The 22,334-nt window shown below is 36.6% G+C and overlaps 1 protein-coding gene across 2 annotated transcripts; it reads left to right on the top strand.

Moving 5' to 3' along the window:
• Window positions 1-9,546: 9,546 nt before the first annotated feature.
• LOC140009486 (respiratory burst oxidase homolog protein E-like) lies at window positions 9,547-16,386 on the top strand. Of its 2 annotated transcripts, XM_072055175.1 has the most exons (14): window positions 9,547-10,461; window positions 10,659-10,818; window positions 11,232-11,280; window positions 11,893-12,006; window positions 12,717-13,139; window positions 13,331-13,714; window positions 13,805-13,900; window positions 14,115-14,230; window positions 14,309-14,479; window positions 14,571-14,727; window positions 14,820-15,008; window positions 15,112-15,240; window positions 15,393-15,471; window positions 16,030-16,386. In XM_072055175.1, the coding sequence occupies exons 1-14, from the start codon at window positions 9,822-9,824 to the stop codon at window positions 16,137-16,139; spliced, it is 2,817 nt and encodes a 938-aa protein (XP_071911276.1). In that variant the 5' UTR covers window positions 9,547-9,821; the 3' UTR covers window positions 16,140-16,386. The 2 variants fall into 2 exon arrangements, with proteins under 2 accessions (XP_071911276.1, XP_071911277.1); XM_072055176.1 differs by lacking the exon at window positions 11,893-12,006 and having other exon boundaries at window positions 9,548-10,461.
• Window positions 16,387-22,334: the final 5,948 nt, after the last annotated feature.

The raw sequence follows: 22,334 nt of genomic DNA, 5'->3' as shown, positions 1-22,334 counted from the left end.
TCAATTAGTTTAAGGAAATTAGAAATCTTGATTTGATGGGATCAGCAGAACCGCAGCAAAACTCGCATCTCTCACGACTGATTAGCTTTAACTTTGTTTTTACTTGACGTTCCATTCCACGTGTGCATGTAATTTTGAAGGATGCCTTCGGCTTCAAAACTTGAGCACTTTAGCGCGAGTGATTAACTTTCCTTTTGCTGTCTTTTTGAACGCTTGCTTCTGATTGTGCTAGTGTAAATTTGAATGTCAAACGGTCTCTTGGTCATAATTAGAAGTGATTTGGTTTATATTTTGCATGACAATCTGCATATAGTAGACCACTAGGGTTGAGATTTTTTTTTTTTGTGCGATTTTAAGGTTTCTGTATCGCGTACGACTCTTTTTGCGTGTATAATTTGTTTGTGTATATTATTTCAACGTGTATATCCCATAATTAAAAAGTAATTTGGTTTACATTTTGCATGACTATTTGCATATAGTGGATCGGTAGGATTGAGATTTTTGGTACAATTTTAAGGTTTTTGTATTTCATACAACTCGTTTTACCTATAAAATTGGTTTGTGTGTATCGTTTCATTATGTATACAAAAAGTTTATAAAGTATACATCAACAGCGCCCAACCTAATCATGTTGAACCACCATCCTGAGCGGCAAAAGGCTCCTACTTTCTTGCATGAATTTTATGGGTATTACGTGAACCCTCAACCCAAGTCCAAAATGAGAGGCAGGTTTGACAAAGAAAGGCCCAATATCTGGCCTATATGATTCCCTAGGCTGTCAATCTTTTTGCCCGAGCCCATGTTAGATTTCGTCATCTGTGGGAAGTTGTTTTGGGGCAGTGTTTTGAACATCCCCACTGCTGCTTACCCAAGTCCGTGCCTTGTCCCATCCCCCGGCCACTGGCTAACTATAATTTTTATTATTTTATTTTGACCTGATTTTTTTTTTTAAAAAAATCAATACACAGCTTTATAATTTTTTTTTTGAATTCTTAGCTAAATAATTTTTTAAAAAAATCAATACACAGCTTTATAATTTTTTTTTGAATTCTTAGCTAAATATTCAACGTGAAATCAATTTTAAAATTTATTTGATCTTTTGAATCTATTTCTTCATATTAGATAGCCAATTTAAACTTGCAGTCGTCATTTATTTGTTTGGTAAACAAATTGCAATGTGTGAAAAATTCAAGTAAACAAAAAAATAATAAAATCATCATTTCATCACACAATTTAGGATATTATTAGTTTTCAAATTATAACATATATGCATATATTTTATAATATATGTGCGTGTTTTTTGTATATGTTATATATATATTTATTTATTTATTTATTTATAGGCTAGAAATGAGGCGAGGGTGTCCTCTTCCACCACTTGCCTTGTTTAAAGTCAAGGGAGAAAACTCCCTCCCCCTCTCGGCCTCCAGCCCCATATTTTCCCTACCCCATTTCTCTCCTTGCAGGCACCTGGCTTATTGTCGTCCATATAGTACTTACTCAAGTCCATACTCCATATCAAATTTTTGAAAAATTTGTTCTCAGATTTGACAACTGGAAAATCCTTTTCAACTCACACAAAATAACAGAAGAAGAATAGCTCTGAAACCACAAGCACACGTTAGAAAGGTTGGTGAAGTGCCATTGTGGAAATACCATCGTTCCAATGAGAGAATATATGGAAGATGAATTGACCGAGTCTTATATTGAAAGCCGTACTTATCTGCACAGCTCTTAACCGGGTACATCAATAGCAACAGCTTCTTGAAATTAACAACGAGTCTAAACTGTATATGAGAGTCACTCTCTGGTAAAATCAAGACTTACGGTTCATCTTTTTTTTTTTTTCCTTGCTTGTTCATCTTAACAAAAGACTTACGGTTTTGCTTAAAAAAAAGACAAAAAGAACGAGTCTAAACTCCAAGCTGTTCAGATAGCAAAAGAAAGGCACATTCTTGCATTGGTAAAACACGTGCGCGGGGCTTACAATTGAAAGCGGATTAGTTGAGTTTAAGCCTTTTCAATTTGACATTTTTAAGAACATTTGCCACCTTTTTAACGTTTCTTTCACCGTAAAATGACAAATAATGCTCAGCTGTGGCTTTCAGAGCCAGCCCCAAAGTCATAATAAGTTGGTAATCTTAGCAATAACACCAAGGAATGTAATTGCAAGTTCGAGATCACAATTCAACCACCTTATCCTAAGGTTTTTCCACTTTCCACTGCTAAGGCTGGGGGTTCAAATTCCAGCTTGCAGGTAAGTGAATAGTAGTATTTATGTCACTAATTCCACAACTGTAATTAATATCTCGGCCCACCTAACAAATACCGTATGCATGGTTTCAGAATCCGTTGATGTGAGTTTTACAAGTTTTATCATAAACCGTACAAAACTTGAATTTGTCAACTCATACAATTATATTTACGGTTACACTAAAATTTTACACCAAATATAGTAAGAATTACACGAGTTAGATTTTAATTGAACAGAACTCATTTTCATTTTGTGAAGCCTCGAACCGCATGAAGTCATGATTGGTTGCTCAGGGTTTCAGCATGAAGAAAGGCAGCTTCATGATCGGTTGCTCACGTAACAATTACTATAGGGTTTCAGCCTCACAGTGGAAGAAACGCAGCCTCACCAGGGAAGTCAAGATTGGTGGTTATATTCAAATGACTCCACGGTTTTGTTATGTAAAATATGCATAATTAGTCTCCAAAAGCTCTTATGAATCGAGTTATTGAGAGGGACATTATTAATTTTCAAATCCCTGCACGCAACGTATACACTACATGCTAATAATGTCTATATTAATTATTTGACGGCAAGGGAACAACAAAGTTTGTTGATAACTTAATCGAGGCCTTTCATTTCACTTTATCTCCGAATTGATTTCTCACATTCAATACATGTCGAAATTGGTTCCCCTTTCAAAATTTGATGTTGCGATATGTTAATATAGGAGTGAAGAAACAAGCTTTCATGGCATTTCCAAGAAGGCGAGGATATAACTGGTTTCTTGCTTTCTTGAACAGATTGTGCTCTATCTTAATGGTTTCCCGTCTAAAGAATATCTTAGCGCTAGCACGGCAGTGGGTTCAGGATTCAATTTTTAAACCAATACATCCTGATTCAGAGAACATTGCTTATTTCTGTCGAACTCAATACTATATAATATGACAACATAGATATTAAAATAATCTTGATGAACCTATAACCTTGAAGGTTTTTTTTTTTTTTTAAAAAGAAAAATATGAAAAGATGAGAATGCAATTCTACTAATTGTATTGTACAAATGTCATCTAGTTTCGCACCGAACAAGGGTCAAAATATATAAGAAAATTTCCGCTCGAATACGTGTCGATTTTGGTACCTAGCTACAGGGTAACAGGGTATTAATTAATTAACGACATGTTAACGTAATAAAGAACATTCATTAAACTATGGAAATAGTGGAAAGTTTAAAAGAAATCAGTTCGTAATCCAAGAGTGGCGAATCTGCGTAGAAAATTAAGTAGTGTATTCTTTGTTACTCTTTACCACATGTCAAATGTCTTCTTACTCCCAACTAGCTAGCCCCAACGGAGAATGGATTTGCTATCCTTGGTCGTCTGTAATAGAGTGATTGCACAATAAATCCACAATTAAGAAACACAAGTATTCAAGGCTTAATCGAAATTTCAATTTTATAAATGTCAAGATAAATTTGCTAGAACATTTAATTATTAAACTGTGGAAATTTGAAAAGAAATGAGTTCGTATTTTTGGCATAAGAAATTAAGGGGGCGTTTGATAAAACTAAAATCTGAAATATAAAATCTCAAGTCTAAATTCATTAAATTACTAAATTGTTAAGTAGTAAATTTGATATATTTGAGTGTATATCATATTAAATGATAAGTTAATAACCTATCACTTATTTTTTTAAGACAAGTTTTGCATAGAATATTCAGTACCACTTAATTATCTATTTTTGGTTATCAATGACATCTGAACATGTTAAAATCTGAATCTATTAAATTTAAATACTGAATTGAGTTATCAAATAGGACCTAAGTACACAGTGTTCTTTACCATCTTTTTATATATATATATATATATAAAAGCCGTACATACATATTTGCAAGAAATCCTCTTTCATTGTACACCACTTAATTGTCTTCTTACTTCAAGCTAGCTCCAATGGAGAATATGTATTGGGGTTTCCCTATTTGCTGTATATTCTGCATTAGAGTGATTGCACAATGAATCCATAAGAAACACAAGTGTTCGAGGCTCAAGCTATCGCCAACACATAATTTATCTTAAAATCCGGCCTGAAAAATTAAATTGGTCAATCGTAAATTTCCCTCCCATTCAAACGTTTCCCTCACACAGGGTGGAATTACAGATGGCTCGCATGCATGTCATTGTACGTAGATGTAGTTTAACTCACCCTTTAACTACTGCCCTAAACCAAGCTTTTACCACTTGAATTAACGTTTGGTTGAGGGTTAGTCATATGTCTTGATCCGCGCAACTACCTATGACACATCACACACCCATTTAAAATTAAATGCAAGCCAATCCAATATGCCAATGAACCTTTAGGCCTTCTATCCAAAAAAAAAAAAGATTTTTTGTTTTTTTTTTGGTATTATCAAAGCCTATATGTAGTCGCTCATTTTCATCTTTATACTAGTCATATATATCACTCTGCTTTTCAAAGTTTGTTTGTTTTTTTTTGGGGTACGTACTCAGTTTATTGTCAACTTTAGCTGATCAAAAAAGAAAAAGAATATGAAGTATTATATACACATATATTTTAAGCAGCCTACCTTCCTTTGACATTCTCTGGGTTGATAGGGAGATTTGTTTTCTTGTTGAAGTGGGCAGTACCTTGGGTTTCCCGTAGCTTGATGCTTAATTACTTAGCCGCATGCACAATAACTCAAGCCTTGAAGCGAAAGCAATCGGTTTTCAGAAAACCATCTTCTGGTACCATAATTAATCAGTTTCCCTCAAACAACAACAATTATCCATTTTCTAGACGTTATCAAATAATCTAAGCATCATGAGACCGTGAAATGTTTTACAAATTTGCTCCTGTTCTAACTTTCTAATATATTCTAAGCGTTCAACCTTAATAATTCACTTGTAAGTTGAAACTTAGAAGCTTCCAACAAAAGGTTTTTTTTTTTTTTTTTTGAAAGATCCAACAAAAGTCCACCACGGACAAAATTAGTACAAAGTACAAGAACGACAAAGCAATTGGATCCATGTTGTAGTTGTACTTCTTCATTCATTGCGTGTACTCATAGAATGTGCAATCGGAACCGAACTTTCCCAACGTTACCATGCATGCCCGATACTTTTCATCTTCCTTCAACTGTTATCAAAACATGTGTCGCTTTCAAAATTAAAAGAAAAAAAAAAACCAAAAAGATGTTCGACATTGTCAGGGGAGGATAGGCGCTTGCTCATTTTGTTATTTCATGGTTCTCTCTTTTGTTTTTCTTTCTTATGCTCTTATTTCATGATTAGAAGTGACAAAAAATTTTCTTCAATTTGATGGCCGCAAAATTACATTTCAAGATCGAGTTCAAGGTTAGAAAGAGGTTTCCGGGCTTTTTTTTTTTTTTTGCAGCATGCCACTTTCTTCTACTTGTTTGAGATCGAGCTCTAAAGCTTCTCCAAAATCTCCAAGATGTAACTAACCCCTTCAGAAAAATCCAGGGACAATTGTTCGGTTTCTTTAATCCAAAGACTTATACTTCTACATTCATCAACTTAATTATCAAGGATCACAAGCCAACTAGGTGATCTTAATGTTTGGCTTATTGATTTTTTTTTTTAAAAAAGTTAGGTGGAAATGCTTTTTCACGACTAGTATTCGTCTGTCTGGACGTGATATGTGGCATGCCAAACTGAAAGAAGAAGAAAGAAAAAGAATGTGAGGATACAGCTACACAGCATGATTTTAATTGGAGCGAGAAGGGAATCAAATTTAATCTTCTAATGTGATACTGATTATAAAGTTGACCATTTTAAGTTATGTGTCTTCGGATAGCAATTGAAGAATATCAATCGAAAATTGACTTTATTAAATTGTGGTTGCTACTCTAGTTCTGGACATTCCTTGCAAACTAGATGATGAGTTGGTACTCAAATTTCTCTGAAGGAACTCGAGAGAATTGTACATTCAATTTGATATTCTACCAACTATTCTCCAGAACCGACCTCTTCAACCCCACCCCAATCGTAGCCTGGCCCCATAACCCAAATTAATATGCCAAAAATAAAAAACAGGCGTTCTAGACGACTTGGTACTGTAGGCAAAGAAGGGTAGTGGGGGACACGAATACGATTGTTAAGATGTGCTTAGATTGTTTATTACTTTGGTCTGATTAATGAATTAATTCAGCTTGCATATTCTATTCTGAGGTTGTTGAGTACTTGAACGTTTCAGATTGAAACTTTGTTGAATAGAGCTATTGCGTGTCTATTTAAGTTTCTGTGCTTACTTAAGTAGCTAGGGTGCTCCTCAGTTGAATATGAATTTCCTTCTTGAAATGTGCATGTAAATTTAACCGATATGGGCAGCATTCCTATAGGGAGGAGCTTTAGGCCTGCTTGGATTAGGTTGTTGAATTTGAAGTTATTTTTGTTTGTGGAGTCTATAGCCTGAAACACTAACAAAACAAAATGTTCTTGGAGCTGAAAAGGTTTATTTGTTCGTTGGTCAAAGAGAGTTGGAGAAGGTCTCTATGATTTGTTGAATGATTAGCTAATACTTAATAGCAAAATTTTCAACTTATGATGGAGGATGCATTAACTTCAGCCACAAATATAATAGTTACATTAATTAATGACACCACCTTTCATCTTTCTCTCTTTCTCCTTTATAGTAAGTTTGTCCACAGTTGGAAAGAGCAAGAAAATGACAACGATGAGTTTAAACCGGTAACTTTTTATGAGCTGGTTGATAGTGTAGTAATTTTTTTACGCCAGCAATTATGAATGTATGGCACATGCGTGTAATTGGAATTCGTGTATGTGACATGATACGAACATGCTAGTGTAAAAAATAATTATACACTGATAGTGTATCGTCCAAAAATTAATGCACTCTAGTTTTGAACTATGAAGCTAATTATTTTCCGAAGTTGATACTTAATTATCACTATCGATCCTGATTGTGTTAAGTAAAAAACAGATGTGAGGGAAAATATATACGGACGGAGAAGGGATTTGCAGGTGAGAGATATTTTATTAATTAGATAAACACGTAAAAGTGGTCGTAACTTTTAGGGACTAAATAATGGTTTGGAATATTCTTATGAAAATTACAAACATTTGACGGTTAAGGGGTCATTGTCCGTGGCACCCCTAATTGTTAAATCAATAATAATCGCATCACAGCCCTGTAATTTTGAAACCACAAACATCTACGTTACAATAGAAGTTTGATTAAGTTGTTCTTTCTAGTCAAAAGTAAGGATCAAATCAGCATTAGTCGAGCAGAAACAGCTGTTTGATTGGAGCGTGTGTATATTTTCGTATGGATCCGTGTCAATAAGGCTTTATAATTCAACCACACAAATATTTATGGACACCAACAGGTATTATTTGATTTTACATGGAATTTTGTATATTTCGTGGATAAACGTAAATCTCTTTATCTATAGGTTAATGCTAAAACCTAAAATAGCTACAAAAGCATAACTTTCAATTGCTCCACGAAATTAAACAAAAATTTTAAATAAGCAAAGAAAAAGGAAAAGAAGATAGCAAAATTCAAGGCTTTTAAGTCATGCACTGTCACATAGTAGTATCATTTTATTAATAAAAAAGATTAATGGCACTCCCTTTGCCTTTAATCGCACCCATTTTCATTCTTATCATATAGTTTTCATTTATTAGACTATATAATAAAATAAATAATGAGAGCGTGATTAACAAAAAAAAAAAAAAGCGAGGTGCAATTAACATTTTCCATTATTAATACATCAGAATACTCAATCTCCTAGTAGAAGTCTAAAGCCGCGTGTTTTTATCTCTTAGGAGTTAGGAGACCCGTCTACAAATCACCTCAATGCTGTCTTAAACGTTGACCAAATATCATCCCTCTTCGAAAGAAAGAAGAAAAAATAATTACATCGTGGAAAATGAAGTTGGGTTATAGGTGACTAAATTTTAATTACAGCAACGGAAAAAGTCAAAATCATGCAAAATTACTTTGATCCACATCAGAACTTGCAAAAAAAAAAAAAAAAAGAAACTACATATTCGTAAAATTACAGATGCTATATATAACTTTGAGAGTTATACATGTCTGTAAATCATTGAGATTTCACAACTATTGCCGTTTCCTTTATTTTTATAGTATCAATTTTGTTTTTCCCTCGATCAAGCCGTGGCCTAAAAAAACTACCCTTTAGATCGATCCGTGGCCAAAAGAGGCATTCGTGACACTTGAGAAATCCTACCTACATACAATTTATACGATTGTAGGCACGTTTTCGCAAGAAATCCTGCGCACAATTCATACGATTTGCCTTCAGTTAAAAAAAAATGACTCAACTCGCACTCCTATAGCTGAGTAAGCAGATCTCGAATCGATCGAATTCATCAAAGTTCAATCCAAGTTGTCGTGCTACTAATTATGATTATTTATTCTGGGTAATCTAATTACCTAAGATTAGACTGGATCCTGTGTATAATTTGATGTATTGACCCAGTTATACTCTTATTACGTTCCTGTTTTCAGTTAGGCTGTAGCATTCATCAAACTGCTCCTGGCACTAATCATGACGCTTAAAAATAAATTGGACATCCATTACTTAGTTTAATTCCAGTAGTCGTACCAGTACAACATAAAGAAACCCTGCACCTATTTTAAACCTGTTAACATTTACATCCACCTCTACTTGGCGCAATCCTTGCCGTGGATTCAGCCAAACCAAATACTTAAAAATTCTTTCCTCTTCCCTCCTGTAAACACGTATAAAAATTCTTGTATTCAATTTCCACGCTAAAGAGTAGAAACAAACAAGTATAGTGCTGGATAGAACAGTAAAGAGTTTGGTAATTAAAGCAGGAAACTTAAGCCAGCCCACCAAACCTTCCAACAAATGTACTGCACGGTACTGCTACCTCCTTCTGGTAGCGGTACTACAAATTAAGGTTCACCTTCACCCCATAGGATGGTCTTATGGTAAGACCACACACACAGTCACATACTAGCTAGCAGCCAATATAAATAAAAGAAAGATTAATCGGCACTTCAAGGTCGTGTGTATTCAAATCCTATAATTAATGTAAGAAAGAACTGTGTTAATTGTAATCGAAGTTGAAATCAACCAAACTTTTCGGTGCTAAAAAAAAACAAAAAGAAAAAAAAAAAGAAGAAAAAGTCACACTGTTACAAGAATGAACGAAGAGGTGTACACATATAGGTATATATATTGTATATTGTTGGATTGGAATTTTTGAACGAACCCCAACTACTCCCAAAGGCACGACTAAGGCACAAGAACTAAATTAAAGCGTTGAAATCGTGTGCCTCCGGATCAGTTGAGAGGTGTTTGTTTTGTTTACATGCTTTCATTTAACAAAAAAATAATTGCAACCCGAAATTATACCTTCACCACCAAGCGTGTGATCCAAGCTCCACCTCCTTGTACTTCTCCTCCCTCCTCGCATTCTTCTTTTTCCAAAATCATCACCAAATAGTAGTGTTTAATTCTTTCCCCAAATGTAATGTTTTTTCATAGATATCCACGACAAATTATAAACTGATCAAGTAATACTCCTTCACTAGCAGGATAGCATTTTGGAAATGGTCTCGATTTTGAGGACGCCGTCACTGGGAAGCGGCTCCAAGCGTTCGAGTTACAGCCGCTCCTTCGACCTGCCGGATGACTCTCAAGACTTCGGCTTTGTCGGAGGAGCAATGCTGCCGGTGTTTCTCAACGATTTGAGGAGAAACGCCAACAATCCCGAGCAGGACTTGGTCGAAGTCACGCTAGAGGTCGACGATAATTCCATTGTTTTATACAGTGTTGCGCCTGCAGGCGGTGGCGGCGAAGGAGGAGGAGGGGGACGAGAGAAAGAGAGAGAAAGAAATAGCGAGCTCGTGTCTCCTCAGAACGCCAATGGATTTTTGTCCAGGAGTTCGTCGGCTTTAAGGAGGAAGTTCTTCTGGCTAAAATCGCCGGCGTCCTCGTCCGGGGCTTCATCTGAAGTCGGCGATCAGTGCTCAACGACATTGGTGGCGGATAAACGAGAAGAGATGAAGATGAAGGCCAAGCTAATGAGGACGAAATCGAGCGCCCAGAGAGCCCTGAAAGGACTACGGTTCATTAGTAAAACTACGAGGGATTGCGACGCGACTGAGCTGTGGAGAAAAGTGGAGGAACGGTTCAATTCCCTGGCCAAAGATGGCTTGCTTTCTCGAGAAGATTTTGGTGAATGCATAGGTAACGACCGTATACAGTAACTAGAGTACTACTAGCTATGCATGAAGTACAACGATCACTACGACTGTTAATATTAATTATGCTGTAATATGGAAACGACACAAAAAAAAAAATCTTAACCATTACTTTTGCATGAAGACATTCTTTCTTTCTTCCTTTTTTTTAAAAAAATTATCTATGTTTAAATGTGAAAATAGGGATGGCGGATTCGAAGGAATTCGCGGTGGGGGTTTTTGATGCATTGGCGCGTCGGAGGCGGCAGAGGATTGGGATGATAACCAAAGCCGAGCTGCATGATTTTTGGTTGCAGATTTCTGATCAGAGTTTCGACGCCCGTCTCCAAATTTTCTTTGACATGTGCGCTTTCTTCTTCCTCATTTTTTTTTTTTTTTACCCTTCTTCATATTACAAGGGATTTTCTTCTTATGATCCAGTTTTGTGAATTTGATTCTGTTTTCAATTCTATGCGTTCGCGATATTGGATTTTTTTTTTTTCGAAACAGCATAAGCAGGAGACTTTTATGTTAAGTTTTATTTACTACACAAATGATTGGCAGGGGATTCTAATTTGTGTTCTAACTCATGCAAGAATAAATTACGCCAAATTAGTGAGAGTAGAGTAGTACATCATACCGCATGAGCAGCAAATTTAATTAGGAGATGGTTTTATTCTTCTCCATTTCTTTAGTTATCGAAGTTAGTGATGGAAATGTCACAGATTTTTCCTTTAATCTTTTTTTGTTTTTTGGTTGTTATATATTGAATTATAGGGTGGATAGCAATGAAGATGGAAGAATCACAAGGGATGAAGTCCGAGAGGTAAGATATAGTTTAAGTACATTCTCAATGATTAAAAGAAAAGCAAGTTGTTGAATTTTAGTCAACCCATGTTTTATCTTAACTTACTTCAATAATTATTATAAAGATTATTTCCTAATGACTTGAACGAGAGATTTCATGAATCCAAAACCATGCGTCTCCCTTGCCTGTTTTACCAAAATTTTAAGAGTAAATCTTATATATACTGACAGTGTATATGCTATCACCGTTTGATTTATGACATGTGTGCAAAAGTTAAAATTCAAATTCAAACTTTATATAGTTGTTATTCATCCAACGCTGACAGTGCATACACTGCCAGTGTAGGAAATAAGATTAATCGAAAATTTAAACACAAGGTTCCCCTATTTAGCTAAAGTTTTATCTACTTCTCTGTTGTGGTTTTCTTGAAACAACTACTATATATGTTGTTGTTAAGAAAACAACAAGTAGTAGTTGGTAGGAATATGTATCTCTCAGGCAAGGCAACTCATTTTTCTTTTACTTTTTTTTTATATTTTAATTTTTGGTTTGACCTTGGGATAAGCATAAGATAAGCCTAATCTCTATCTGATTTTTTTTTTTTTTGGTGGTTATATTGGAAAAAAACAGCTAATAATGCTGAGTGCTTCTGCGAATAAGTTGTCCACATTGAAAGAACGTGCCGAAGAGTATGCTGATTTAATAATGGAAGAATTAGACCCAGAAAATCTCGGTTACATTGAGGTATTAATTAAATTAAACAGCTACCTCTAATTCTTTTGTCGGGTTTCTCGTATCTCACCCTTTCAATTATCGGGATTGCCTCCCCTAATTGTCTTGTCCAAACAAGATCCCTGTTTAAACCATTTCGACATGTACACGTACTTAAATAGTAGTGAAAGAAGAAGATCCATCATCAATCTTGATGCTAAACAGCTCAGCTAGATTTTTTCTCTCTTTTTTGTTTTTTTCCCAAATGACGATACATAAACAAACCTTGGCCCTCAGCCCCAAAGTCTTAAAGATAAATGAAAAGACAGCTGAATTGGCCGGCCGTCTCTAACAACACCAGTGACATGAGTTGTCTAATCTTTTGTTAATTTTACAGTGTGCTTCCGTGTCCATAGCCATCGTTACCCACTACAAAGCCATACAATTTTTTTGCAAAAAATGAAGCTACAAACTCAGAAAAAAATATATACATTTGTCAGTCCTTGGCTGCCTTTGACAGTAACTCAAAATTCAAAATTTTCACTTAACAATTTCATTTCGGTTCGCATTAACTCGTATTTTATCTATTTATTGCACTTGCACCCCAAAAAAAAAAAAAGAAGAAAGAAAGAATAACTATCAAATAAAGGCCGAAGGCATGTCCAAAAGGTTTAGACAAAGAAATCTTGTTTGGAAAGACATAGAAGGGAGAAAATTCCCCTTGTTTTTTTTTCGTCGCTCAGTTGTGGCAATTGGAAACACTGCTTCTACAAAGGGACGCATACATGAACTACAGCAGGCCTCTGAGCCAAGCAAGTGTAGGATGGAGTCAGAATTTAGGCAACTTTCGGCCCAAAGATGCTGTGCGGAGGCTAAGATGCGCGCTGAAATGCCTCTTACTGGAGAACTGGCAAAGGGGTTGGATCTTGCTGCTGTGGCTGATGGCCATGGCCGGACTGTTTACATGGAAGTTCTTGCAGTACAGGCGAAAGGCAGCATTTCAAGTAATGGGTTACTGCTTGACAACTGCCAAAGGGGCTGCAGAGACTCTGAAGCTCAACATGGCTCTCATTCTCTTGCCGGTGTGTCGCAATATCTTGACCTGGCTTAGATCTACAAGAGCAAGGCTATTCATTCCCTTCGATGACAACCTTAATTTCCATCAGGTGAGACATAAATACTCTTCCGCTAAATTTGTGCTCCAGTTCAGAGTCTTTTTGTGATGGATAGGTTCATGCATGCGCTAGCGTAAATTCTAATGTAACAGTTGAAAAGATACAGAGAACGATTTTTTTTTTTTTTTTGAAAAAAAAAAAAAAGAAGATCTGTTCTCAACTACATTATTTTTAATCTGCAGATAATAGCGGGCGCCATAGCTATTGGAGTCGTGATCCATGCAGGGAACCACATGGTTTGTGATTTCCCCCGCCTTGTTAACTCACCCCCCGAAAAGTTTGCAGTTATAGCTGCAGATTTCAATAACGTAAAACCCACCTACAAAAGCCTTTTGACCGGAGTGGTAGGGTTGTCTGGAATCGGCATGGTGATTTTGATGACAATAGCATTCACCCTAGCCACGCGACTCTTCCGGAAGAATGTGGTGAAGCTGCCATTTCCATTTAACAGATTGACGGGATTCAATGCATTCTGGTATTCTCATCATCTTCTAGCTCTGGTCTACATATTGTTTCTGATACACGGATCCTTCCTGTTCCTCGTCCACAAATGGTACCAGAAATCGGTGAGAACATTCAACACGCGAATGGACTTTGAAAAACTCATCGTGTCAATTCAAAATTTTAATTGCATAATGAATTCTAAAATGTCGCAGACATGGATGTACATTTCTGTTCCCCTCTTGCTCTATGTAGCAGAAAGAAGCCTGAGAACGTGTCGGTCAGGACATTATGCAGTTAAAATCCTGAAGGTAACTCTCTCGGACAACAGTAGTAGTTTTCCTTTCTGTCAAATTCTTGGGTGGACCCACACACGCCTACCCAAGTCCCCAAATCCTACCTTGTATTACATCAGCATGCACCACATTGCTGATGATGATTTGGTCACTTGGGTGGCTACAAATCTACCTGAGAATTTCCTTCTCATCCAAGCTGCTGCTGTTAAGGTGACCTTGGCATTTACAGGTTTCTGTGCTCCCCGGAGATGTTTTCAGCTTGATCATTTCAAAACCCAATGGATTCAAATACAAAAGCGGGCAGTATATATTCTTGAAGTGCCCAACAATCTCCCCATTTGAATGGTAAGTTTGTGCATTCTTTCTTAGAGGAATGTGTACGACCACTCAAAGCATTAAGCATGTACATTGACATTTGTCCAGGCATCCATTTTCAATAACTTCAGCTCCTGGGGATGACAACCTCAGCCTTCATATTCGTACGGTTGGAGACTGGACGCTAGAACTAAAGCGAGTGTTTACAGACGTTAATGCTTCATCAACAGCCATTGGTCGAGCCAAGTTTGGAGAACTAGGGAATATAGACAAAAATGGGTAACTTACCTGAAGCGAATAACAGAATCAAAGTCCATTTTCATTATAATTAACTATGGGAAGGTTGATATAACATGAATTGTTGATACAGTTTACCACGACTGCTTGTTGACGGACCATATGGCGCTCCAGCACAGGATTACCAGAACTATGATGTGTTACTTTTGGTTGGATTAGGAATTGGAGCCACACCTTTTATAAGTATTCTCAGGGATCTACTCAACAACACAAAAACGGAAGATCATGGGGTACAGATGAACCTGCAGAGCTCTCTCTCTCTCTCTAACCAATGATGATAAATTCCTAAAACTTATGGTATCTATTCTCTCACTCTGGATAGGATTCAACAACAGAAACCAGCACTTCAGATGAGAGTATGACTAGTATTGGCTCTTCCAGCACAACATCAAGCGCAAAGAAGAAACCACAGAGAGCTAAAAGTGCACACTTCTATTGGGTTACAAGGGAGCCTGGATCCTTCGAGTGGTTTAAAGGAGTAATGCATGAAGTTGCAGAGATGGATCATAAAGTAAAGCAGATCTTATTCTAAAAGGAAATCTATGCATGCAGTTATAATTTCACGTATTATAATTAAAATCCTGATAGACTTGCTGACTCTTATGCTGAAACAGGGACAGATTGAGATGCATAATTATCTTACCAGTGTTTATGAAGAGGGTGACGCGAGGTCAACTCTCATCACCATGATCCAAGCACTTAACCATGCCAAACATGGGGTGGACATCCTCTCTGGCACCAAAGTACGACACAGATACTATACTAGTATTACATAAGCAACCTAATGTAACCAAGGTCTTTTCAAGCAATAGCATCTAGTTACAGTAGAAGGCACATCAGTGTTTAACACAATTTAGTTCCAAAACTGAAGAAATTTGTTCCAAAATTTTTGCAGGTAAGGACACATTTTGCACGACCAAATTGGAGAGAAGTGTTCAAAAGAATAGCCATGAAGCATCCATATTCTACAGTAGGTAAAGTCCAGAACTAACAACTTATATGCATTCTGTCATCATTTACAAGCTGCATGCTGATCAGGATCATAGGTTGACAAAAACAGTCGTTCCCTTTCAATACCATCAAATGGCTAAGCTACACTTCAGTAGGTCATTGCAACAATAACCAGATAATATCCTCAAAATATTTCCAAAAACCAGGAACTTAGAGCAATGACTGAAAGAGATAACATTTAATCCTAAAGAAAAGTTTACGAATGTTGGAATATCTATTATTGTTTTTAAACAAATTTATAGAGATCTAGGAACACACCATGTGTTTCTTGAAGTCAGTCCTATATAATTCAACCACCAGCTGCATACAATAACCTATACTAGGTGGTAAACCTAAAAGTATACTTGCAATAATAACTCAAACAACAGCAGGACATTAGGATGCCAGAAATACTTCCTCATTTAAGAGCAAGATGGGATTGAAAGATTATTTATGGATATACCATGAGAGGTTTTTTGCAACTAATATTATGAAGTAAGCATATCATATTTGCTGAAGAAAAAGGCCGTATCACTTTGCAGGAGTGTTCTACTGTGGGATGCCTGTCCTGGCCAAGGAGCTGAAAAATCTATCACATGAGTTAACTTACAAGACATCGACACGGTTTGAGTTCCACAAGGAGTATTTTTGAAGCAGAGAAAGCTCAGTCAAGCACATGAAGAAGTTTTACCCTTTCTGTAATTATACAAATTAAACAAGACGGACTATTATACAAATTACATGGAAAAATGTAAATACACAGCATACAGTTAGAGTAGTCAAATTTTCTTAGAGTTTCCAGAAGGAAGAAGAAAATTTTGATGCTTCTGTGTACTTGAATAATGGATGGCATATCTCTTGATATCAATTCTATCTGACAAGCCATATTTCAGAGATAATCTCCTCTTTCATTTACAAATACAAGAAGAGGAAATAGATTTTTGATAGAGAAGTAACTTTCACCTGGTCAGACAAACATCATCAACTTACAAAATAAGAAATTGACAGGAACTCACCTAAGATGGGATCCTGAGTTGCCTCCACAGCAAGTGCTTAAAACTAATGTGGAGCAGGTTTCCATTCCCTTCTCCTCCTTAATTTCTCTTTTCATGTACTCCAAAAACCCTTGCTTAAACAAGAAGGCTGCAGGATCAATTTAAAGATGATATCTGGCAAAATCCTCTTCACATGTTTATAAAGCACTACACCTTATGTGATAAAATAACAAAGGTACAAAGCTACTATTTAAACAAAAGAGTTGATAAAGCATTGGAAGACGAAATATTACAAAGTTGAGCACGCTGAGGTCTGCAGAATAAATTAACCATTACGTGAAAATTTTTTAATATATAGAAGTACAGAAAAACAGACTCTTGAGTCACTTGGAATTTTGTACGGCCAACTCATATTAGTAACAGAGCATGGGCAAAGGTATGTAAAAGTAAACATGCAACTTCTATCAAGGGAGAAAATCCAATAGCCCCAACAGCTTCATTCTTTGTGGAATATGCAAAACTTCTTGTACCTCAATTGCCCTTTGTTAGTAACTACAATCTTGTGCCATATGTAGCAATGGTAAGCTCAAAATTCTTGTCATTATGCACTATGGATTCATTCATCTTTCAACCCCCTAAGAAGTTTGGATGCCCAGCGCCGGACACGCCGCTTGAGGGTGTAGCCAACAAATACTCCAGCAACAAAGAAAACGGCACAAAGCTTTGAGCAAGTCAACAGTGACACTACCTTTCTGCATCAAGAGATAAGCAGGTCCAAAGAGCTCCGTCAAAAAATAATCATGAATGAAAAAAAATCAACAAAATTATAAAGGTTTGACAGTCACATAGTCATATAAGATGCACATCTTATCTTTAATTAGAGATTTCTGTGGGAAAGACTTTTAATTAGCACTTGATTTCATTAGACAAACACATCATCACATGTATTCAAGGTGGATGAGTTTCTTTGACCTGAACACTGGCTAATAACAGCATCAAAGTCAAAAACCCCTAAGAGCACTACTAAATCCATGGCATTTTCCCCACAAAACCCACACCCACAACCATGCCCACTTATCTTGCACTAGACAGAGGAATGGAGTGCATGACACGAAATACTAATCAGTAGTTGGAGGTAATGGTCGACCAATGCAAGTAAAGAAGTGGACAATTGAATCCCAGGAGACCGTCTTCATCTATTATGTAGAAATGCAAAAATCTGCAAATAGCCCCCGAAGCATTCTAAATTAGACCCAACATAACAGTATAGCATACATCACTTATGGAAAATCCCCTATATCATATAGGCATCCGAAAGGGTAAGTTGCATGCACAATATCTTGTACAGAGTTTCTAAGAAACTATTAATGCAGCAATTTTTAGATAAACATGCCTGTGACGCATAAAAAGGTAATTGAATAACTTATCAGAAAAAATCATTTCGCAGAAAAACGACCCAAATCCAAATGTACTTCTCAAAAACGGTCTAGAGTATTGTTTGTCGTACAAAAATTATTTGAAACGCAAATGCGTTGGCTTTTATGCTTTAGATTGCTATTGTGTATCTTACTAATAAATGGGTTATCGCTCGGTGAAAATATGTTATAATCGTTATATCTCTTAATCGTTTGGATTTGGATATAAATTTGCTTCTAGCGAGGTAAGAGACTGGTGGCGAAAACAATACATGACATTATAATTAAAAAAATCAGAAAACGAATGGAAAATGGAAAAAAGAAAGAAGGGTTCGAGGGTAATTGGCGTACCCGGACTGTCTGGTGAGCAAGAGCTGAGGGGGATCAGCTGGGATGGAATTGGACGGAGTGGCAGTCGTGGCAGCAGCAGAGAAGTTGTTGAAGGAGGCTTTAGCTTTCTCGAAGGTGGAAGAAAGAGCGGTGGCGAGGTCGTCTGAGCTGTCTTTTGATTGAGACATGGCGGTACGAACAGATTTCTGGAACCCCTCCATCCCGATTTTGGTCAACTATCTGCCAAGTTCTTTCTCAATTTCGTTCGCTTCTTCCCATTGTGGCGGGACTTGGGTTATAGGGTTTTCCGGTCAGGATTTTTTTTTTGTTTGGGGTTGGGGGGGCGGGGGGGGGATTGCACAGTACCCCCTTACATTCTTTTAAATGAGTTTTTGTGTCCCTCACGCTTAGAGACCTCTCTCTGCAGGTCTTAGGTTTTTTTTTTTTTTTTTTTTTTGGTGGGGGGAAGTTTGATGGAGTTACGAAAGACATTAAGAAAAAAAAATGGAATTTGAGTGAGGAGGTCAACCCCGCCTTGCTTTGAATACATTCAATTAAAGTTATTAATGCAGTTGGATCAGTCTAAATTCAATTTGTTTGATCCAAAACAAATTTATTGAACCTAAATTTTAATTAGATCGAGCAGAATTTAGACCAGTCTCAATTAAATGTGAGCGAAAATTGGATCATACCGAGTTCAGACCCAATTAAGACCCAACCTATATATGAATATAATTATATATACAATATATAATAATATCTATAATTTACAATTATATATATTAGAGTAAATTATCCGGCAGGCCATTAAACTTTTGCAATCGTCAAGTTTTGGTCACTCAACTATTAAAAGTATGATTTTGGCCACTAAAATGTATAAAGTTAAAACTCGTGGCCATTCTGTTAGATTTAGCCGTTAAGTTTGTCAATCTGTCTGTTCACACGATTTCCAAGACAAAATTCAGGGTCAATTTAGGAAGTTAAAAATAGCACTTGTATCTCTTCGTCCTTTCCTATGCATCTGTTCTTTGTCCTCCTTTTGTTTTTGCTTAAACCCAAACATCAAACATTTGAGAAATGAATAAAAACGGTTCTTGGTGATTCCTGGAACCACTCATAGCACCATTGCCAGTGGGAAGGAGTCACTTGTGGCACTCGACACCAAAGGGTCATTGCCTTGACTTTGAGGAGTAAGCAGTTGTCTGGAACTATATCTCCTCAGGTCAGAAATCTAAGCTTCATGAGGTTCATCCAACTTGGGGAGAATCAATTCCATGGTGGGATTCCCCAAGAATTCGTTCGCCTCCTCAGGTTAAGAGTCTTGAACTTATCGAGTAATGCACTCAGTGGAAAAATCCCAGAAAATTTGAGCCACTACGTAGAGATGATAGCTATTGACCTAACCAGTAACAAGCTAGAAGGGAAAACTCCAATCGATCAGCTAAGCAATTTGAAGAAGCTTAAACGATTATATTTTACCAAAAGCAATCTGACAGGAGAGATTCCCTCTCCCATTGGGATCTTATAATCATCATTGATCGGACTTGGCCTTGACTTCAACAATCTGGAGGGAATTTGCCTCTGAAGATGGGGCTTTTGAAAAGGTTGGTTCAATTATTTCTCGAATGAACGGGGATTCAATCCACTGAGGCTTCTCTCAAAATGGATGTGAAGGCTCAGACTTCTTGCTATCTTCCCAAGCCAGTTAGTGGATCGAGAGAGCTCCGCCCAAAGAGTGCCTACAGCCCGTGCTAGCCCAAGATCCGTCTAAGCATCCCACAGGTGATGAAATAGTACCGACAACTGGTGGAGTTTCTAGGATCAGATCTGCAGCTCCTTCTGTAACAGCTTAGGGTGGATTGGTTTGAATAGCCCTATTGACTAGGAGAGTCAGCATTCCGGCAGCTTTGACTCTGTTGCAGGAAGGACTACTTGGAGTTCCATACCATGACTTCCATGGCAATCTCCCAATTGATGTGGGTCTCACCCTACCAAATCCGAAACTATTAGCTGTTACGGAAAACAATTTCTCTGGAATCTTTCCCACTTCAATCACCAATGCTTCTGGGCTTGAGGAAGGAACTTGAGAAACTTGCCCTAAAGAAGAAGATGCTATTTTTAACTTCCTAAATTGACCCTGCATTTTGTTTTGAAAATCCTGCAGACAGACAGATCGGTGAACTTAACGGCTAAATCTAACAGAATGGCCACGAGTTTTAACTTTATGCATTTTAGTGATCAAAATCAGACTTTTAATAGTTGAATGACAAAAACTCAACGATTGCAAAAGTTTAGTGGCCAACCGAATAATTTGCTCTATATATTATGACACAAAATTTGGTGAACTCAAGTGTTTGCATGTAATCATTATCACGGGTAGTCCAGCAAGGGGTTGCGCGGCTTCTTTCCCTGTATTTCCATATTACAAGAAGGTGTTTTCCAATTTGCTCTCCCACGTGGTGCTCACCATTTCGGACGTTTTCAGTGGGATTGTTAGCCTTGAATTTTTTTCTCTATTATTGGCTATTATTCTTTTATCCCAAGCAATATTTTCTTGTGATGAAATTTAGAACCATTAGGGACTAATTCTCGAAAAAGAGTGCAAACGAAAGATGAGAGCAAAGAATTTATGGGACGTGGGAGACTGAAGTTGTCAGCAAACTCCTATGCTTAACCTCGTAGTTTTAACTCTGTCCTTTAACTCCAGAGTTATTGGTATCTTGCAACGGTAACGTCTACATGTTTTGCTTCTCAAACGTGAAATAGCCAGTTTCTTGCAAATAGTCGTCATAGAAAGACCTACTATATTATTTTCTGCCTGAACTGCAATTATACATTGGAAATGTAAATTTTGCATCCCATAAGGTCCGGTTCGAAATGCTGGAGGAAATTGACCAAAATGATCCCACACATTCTCAAAAAGCCAGTTTTTAGTTATTAGTCTGTCACATTTAAAATGGAGCAAAATGGTCCCTCGTATATATAAAGCATACATTTTTTGTGCCAGATCCTATATCTGGCTAATTTTTTGGCATGCAAGCTCACAACCAAATTATGTCCTAATGATTTATTGGGACAAATGAGAAATGAAAACTAAAAAAATGGCACATTTATCATATTGCACTTCTCCTAAAATTGAATGCTAATCTTTTTTATAATTACCTAATGTTGGTTATTTCTTGTCCTCCTTTTCAGTCTTAACAACATTCTTTCAACCTAACTCTAATATTATGGCTATTGTCCTGTCCAGTCCTGCTTGTGATGGCCTTGGTCGGGTAATTACGTTTCAGTCCGTGGCTCTTTTGCTAATTAGGTCGGTTGCCGTCTTATGATTCAAATGTTATTCTTTGTTTATCTAAGGAAAATGTCAATGCACTCCAAAGAAGATTGGATGCCATTAATAACAGTTAGAGCGCCCTTAATAACAATGTTTTGAAAATTGGATTGGATTGATTGGTTCGATCAGTTTAATCGCGAACCGACTATAACTGCAATCCGATTCTATATTTAACTTAAGAAGTCAAATGAATCGGTCATATTAAATCAAGAACCGGCCGAAATGGTCAAAATCGATCATTTTTCATATATTAATTTTATCCAAGTAATTTAATATTAAATTAATTAAAAACTTTAAAATCATTGAATCGGATCTCTTCGTTCTCTTTTTCACGTATGTAGTAGTTGTAAAGGAACAATTAGAAGAAAATATTCTCATTCCTTGTATTTTTTTTTTCCATTTTTTCTGAACAACATGTAAACTCTTTGTTCAAATTTTTTTTTTTTTTTTTTTTACTTTGCGTTTTCTTGCTAATCAAAGAATTTTTGTCTAAAATGCAAAAATCTTGAGTGACTTAAATTTTATGCTTTGGTCTTCGAATTTGGAAAAGCTGTCCTAAAAGAAAATTGAACTCTTAGATTTAACGAAACTTCCACGATTATAAACTGAGACATTTCTCAATTTGAGAGATCAAATTAAGGTTTTAGACCATTTCAGAGGACCAAAATGAAATTAACGCAAAACTAGATGCCTCTGTGTCCGTGTTTGCTGCTTTCGACCGTATTGTTAATCGTATCGTACGTTGAGGTCAGCAATCCTCCACGCCAAAA

Source organism: Coffea arabica, chromosome 6e (assembly GCF_036785885.1).
Source record: "Coffea arabica cultivar ET-39 chromosome 6e, Coffea Arabica ET-39 HiFi, whole genome shotgun sequence".
NCBI classification, from domain to species: Eukaryota; Viridiplantae; Streptophyta; class Magnoliopsida; order Gentianales; family Rubiaceae; genus Coffea; species Coffea arabica.
This window is presented reverse-complemented; position numbering and strand designations above follow the sequence as displayed.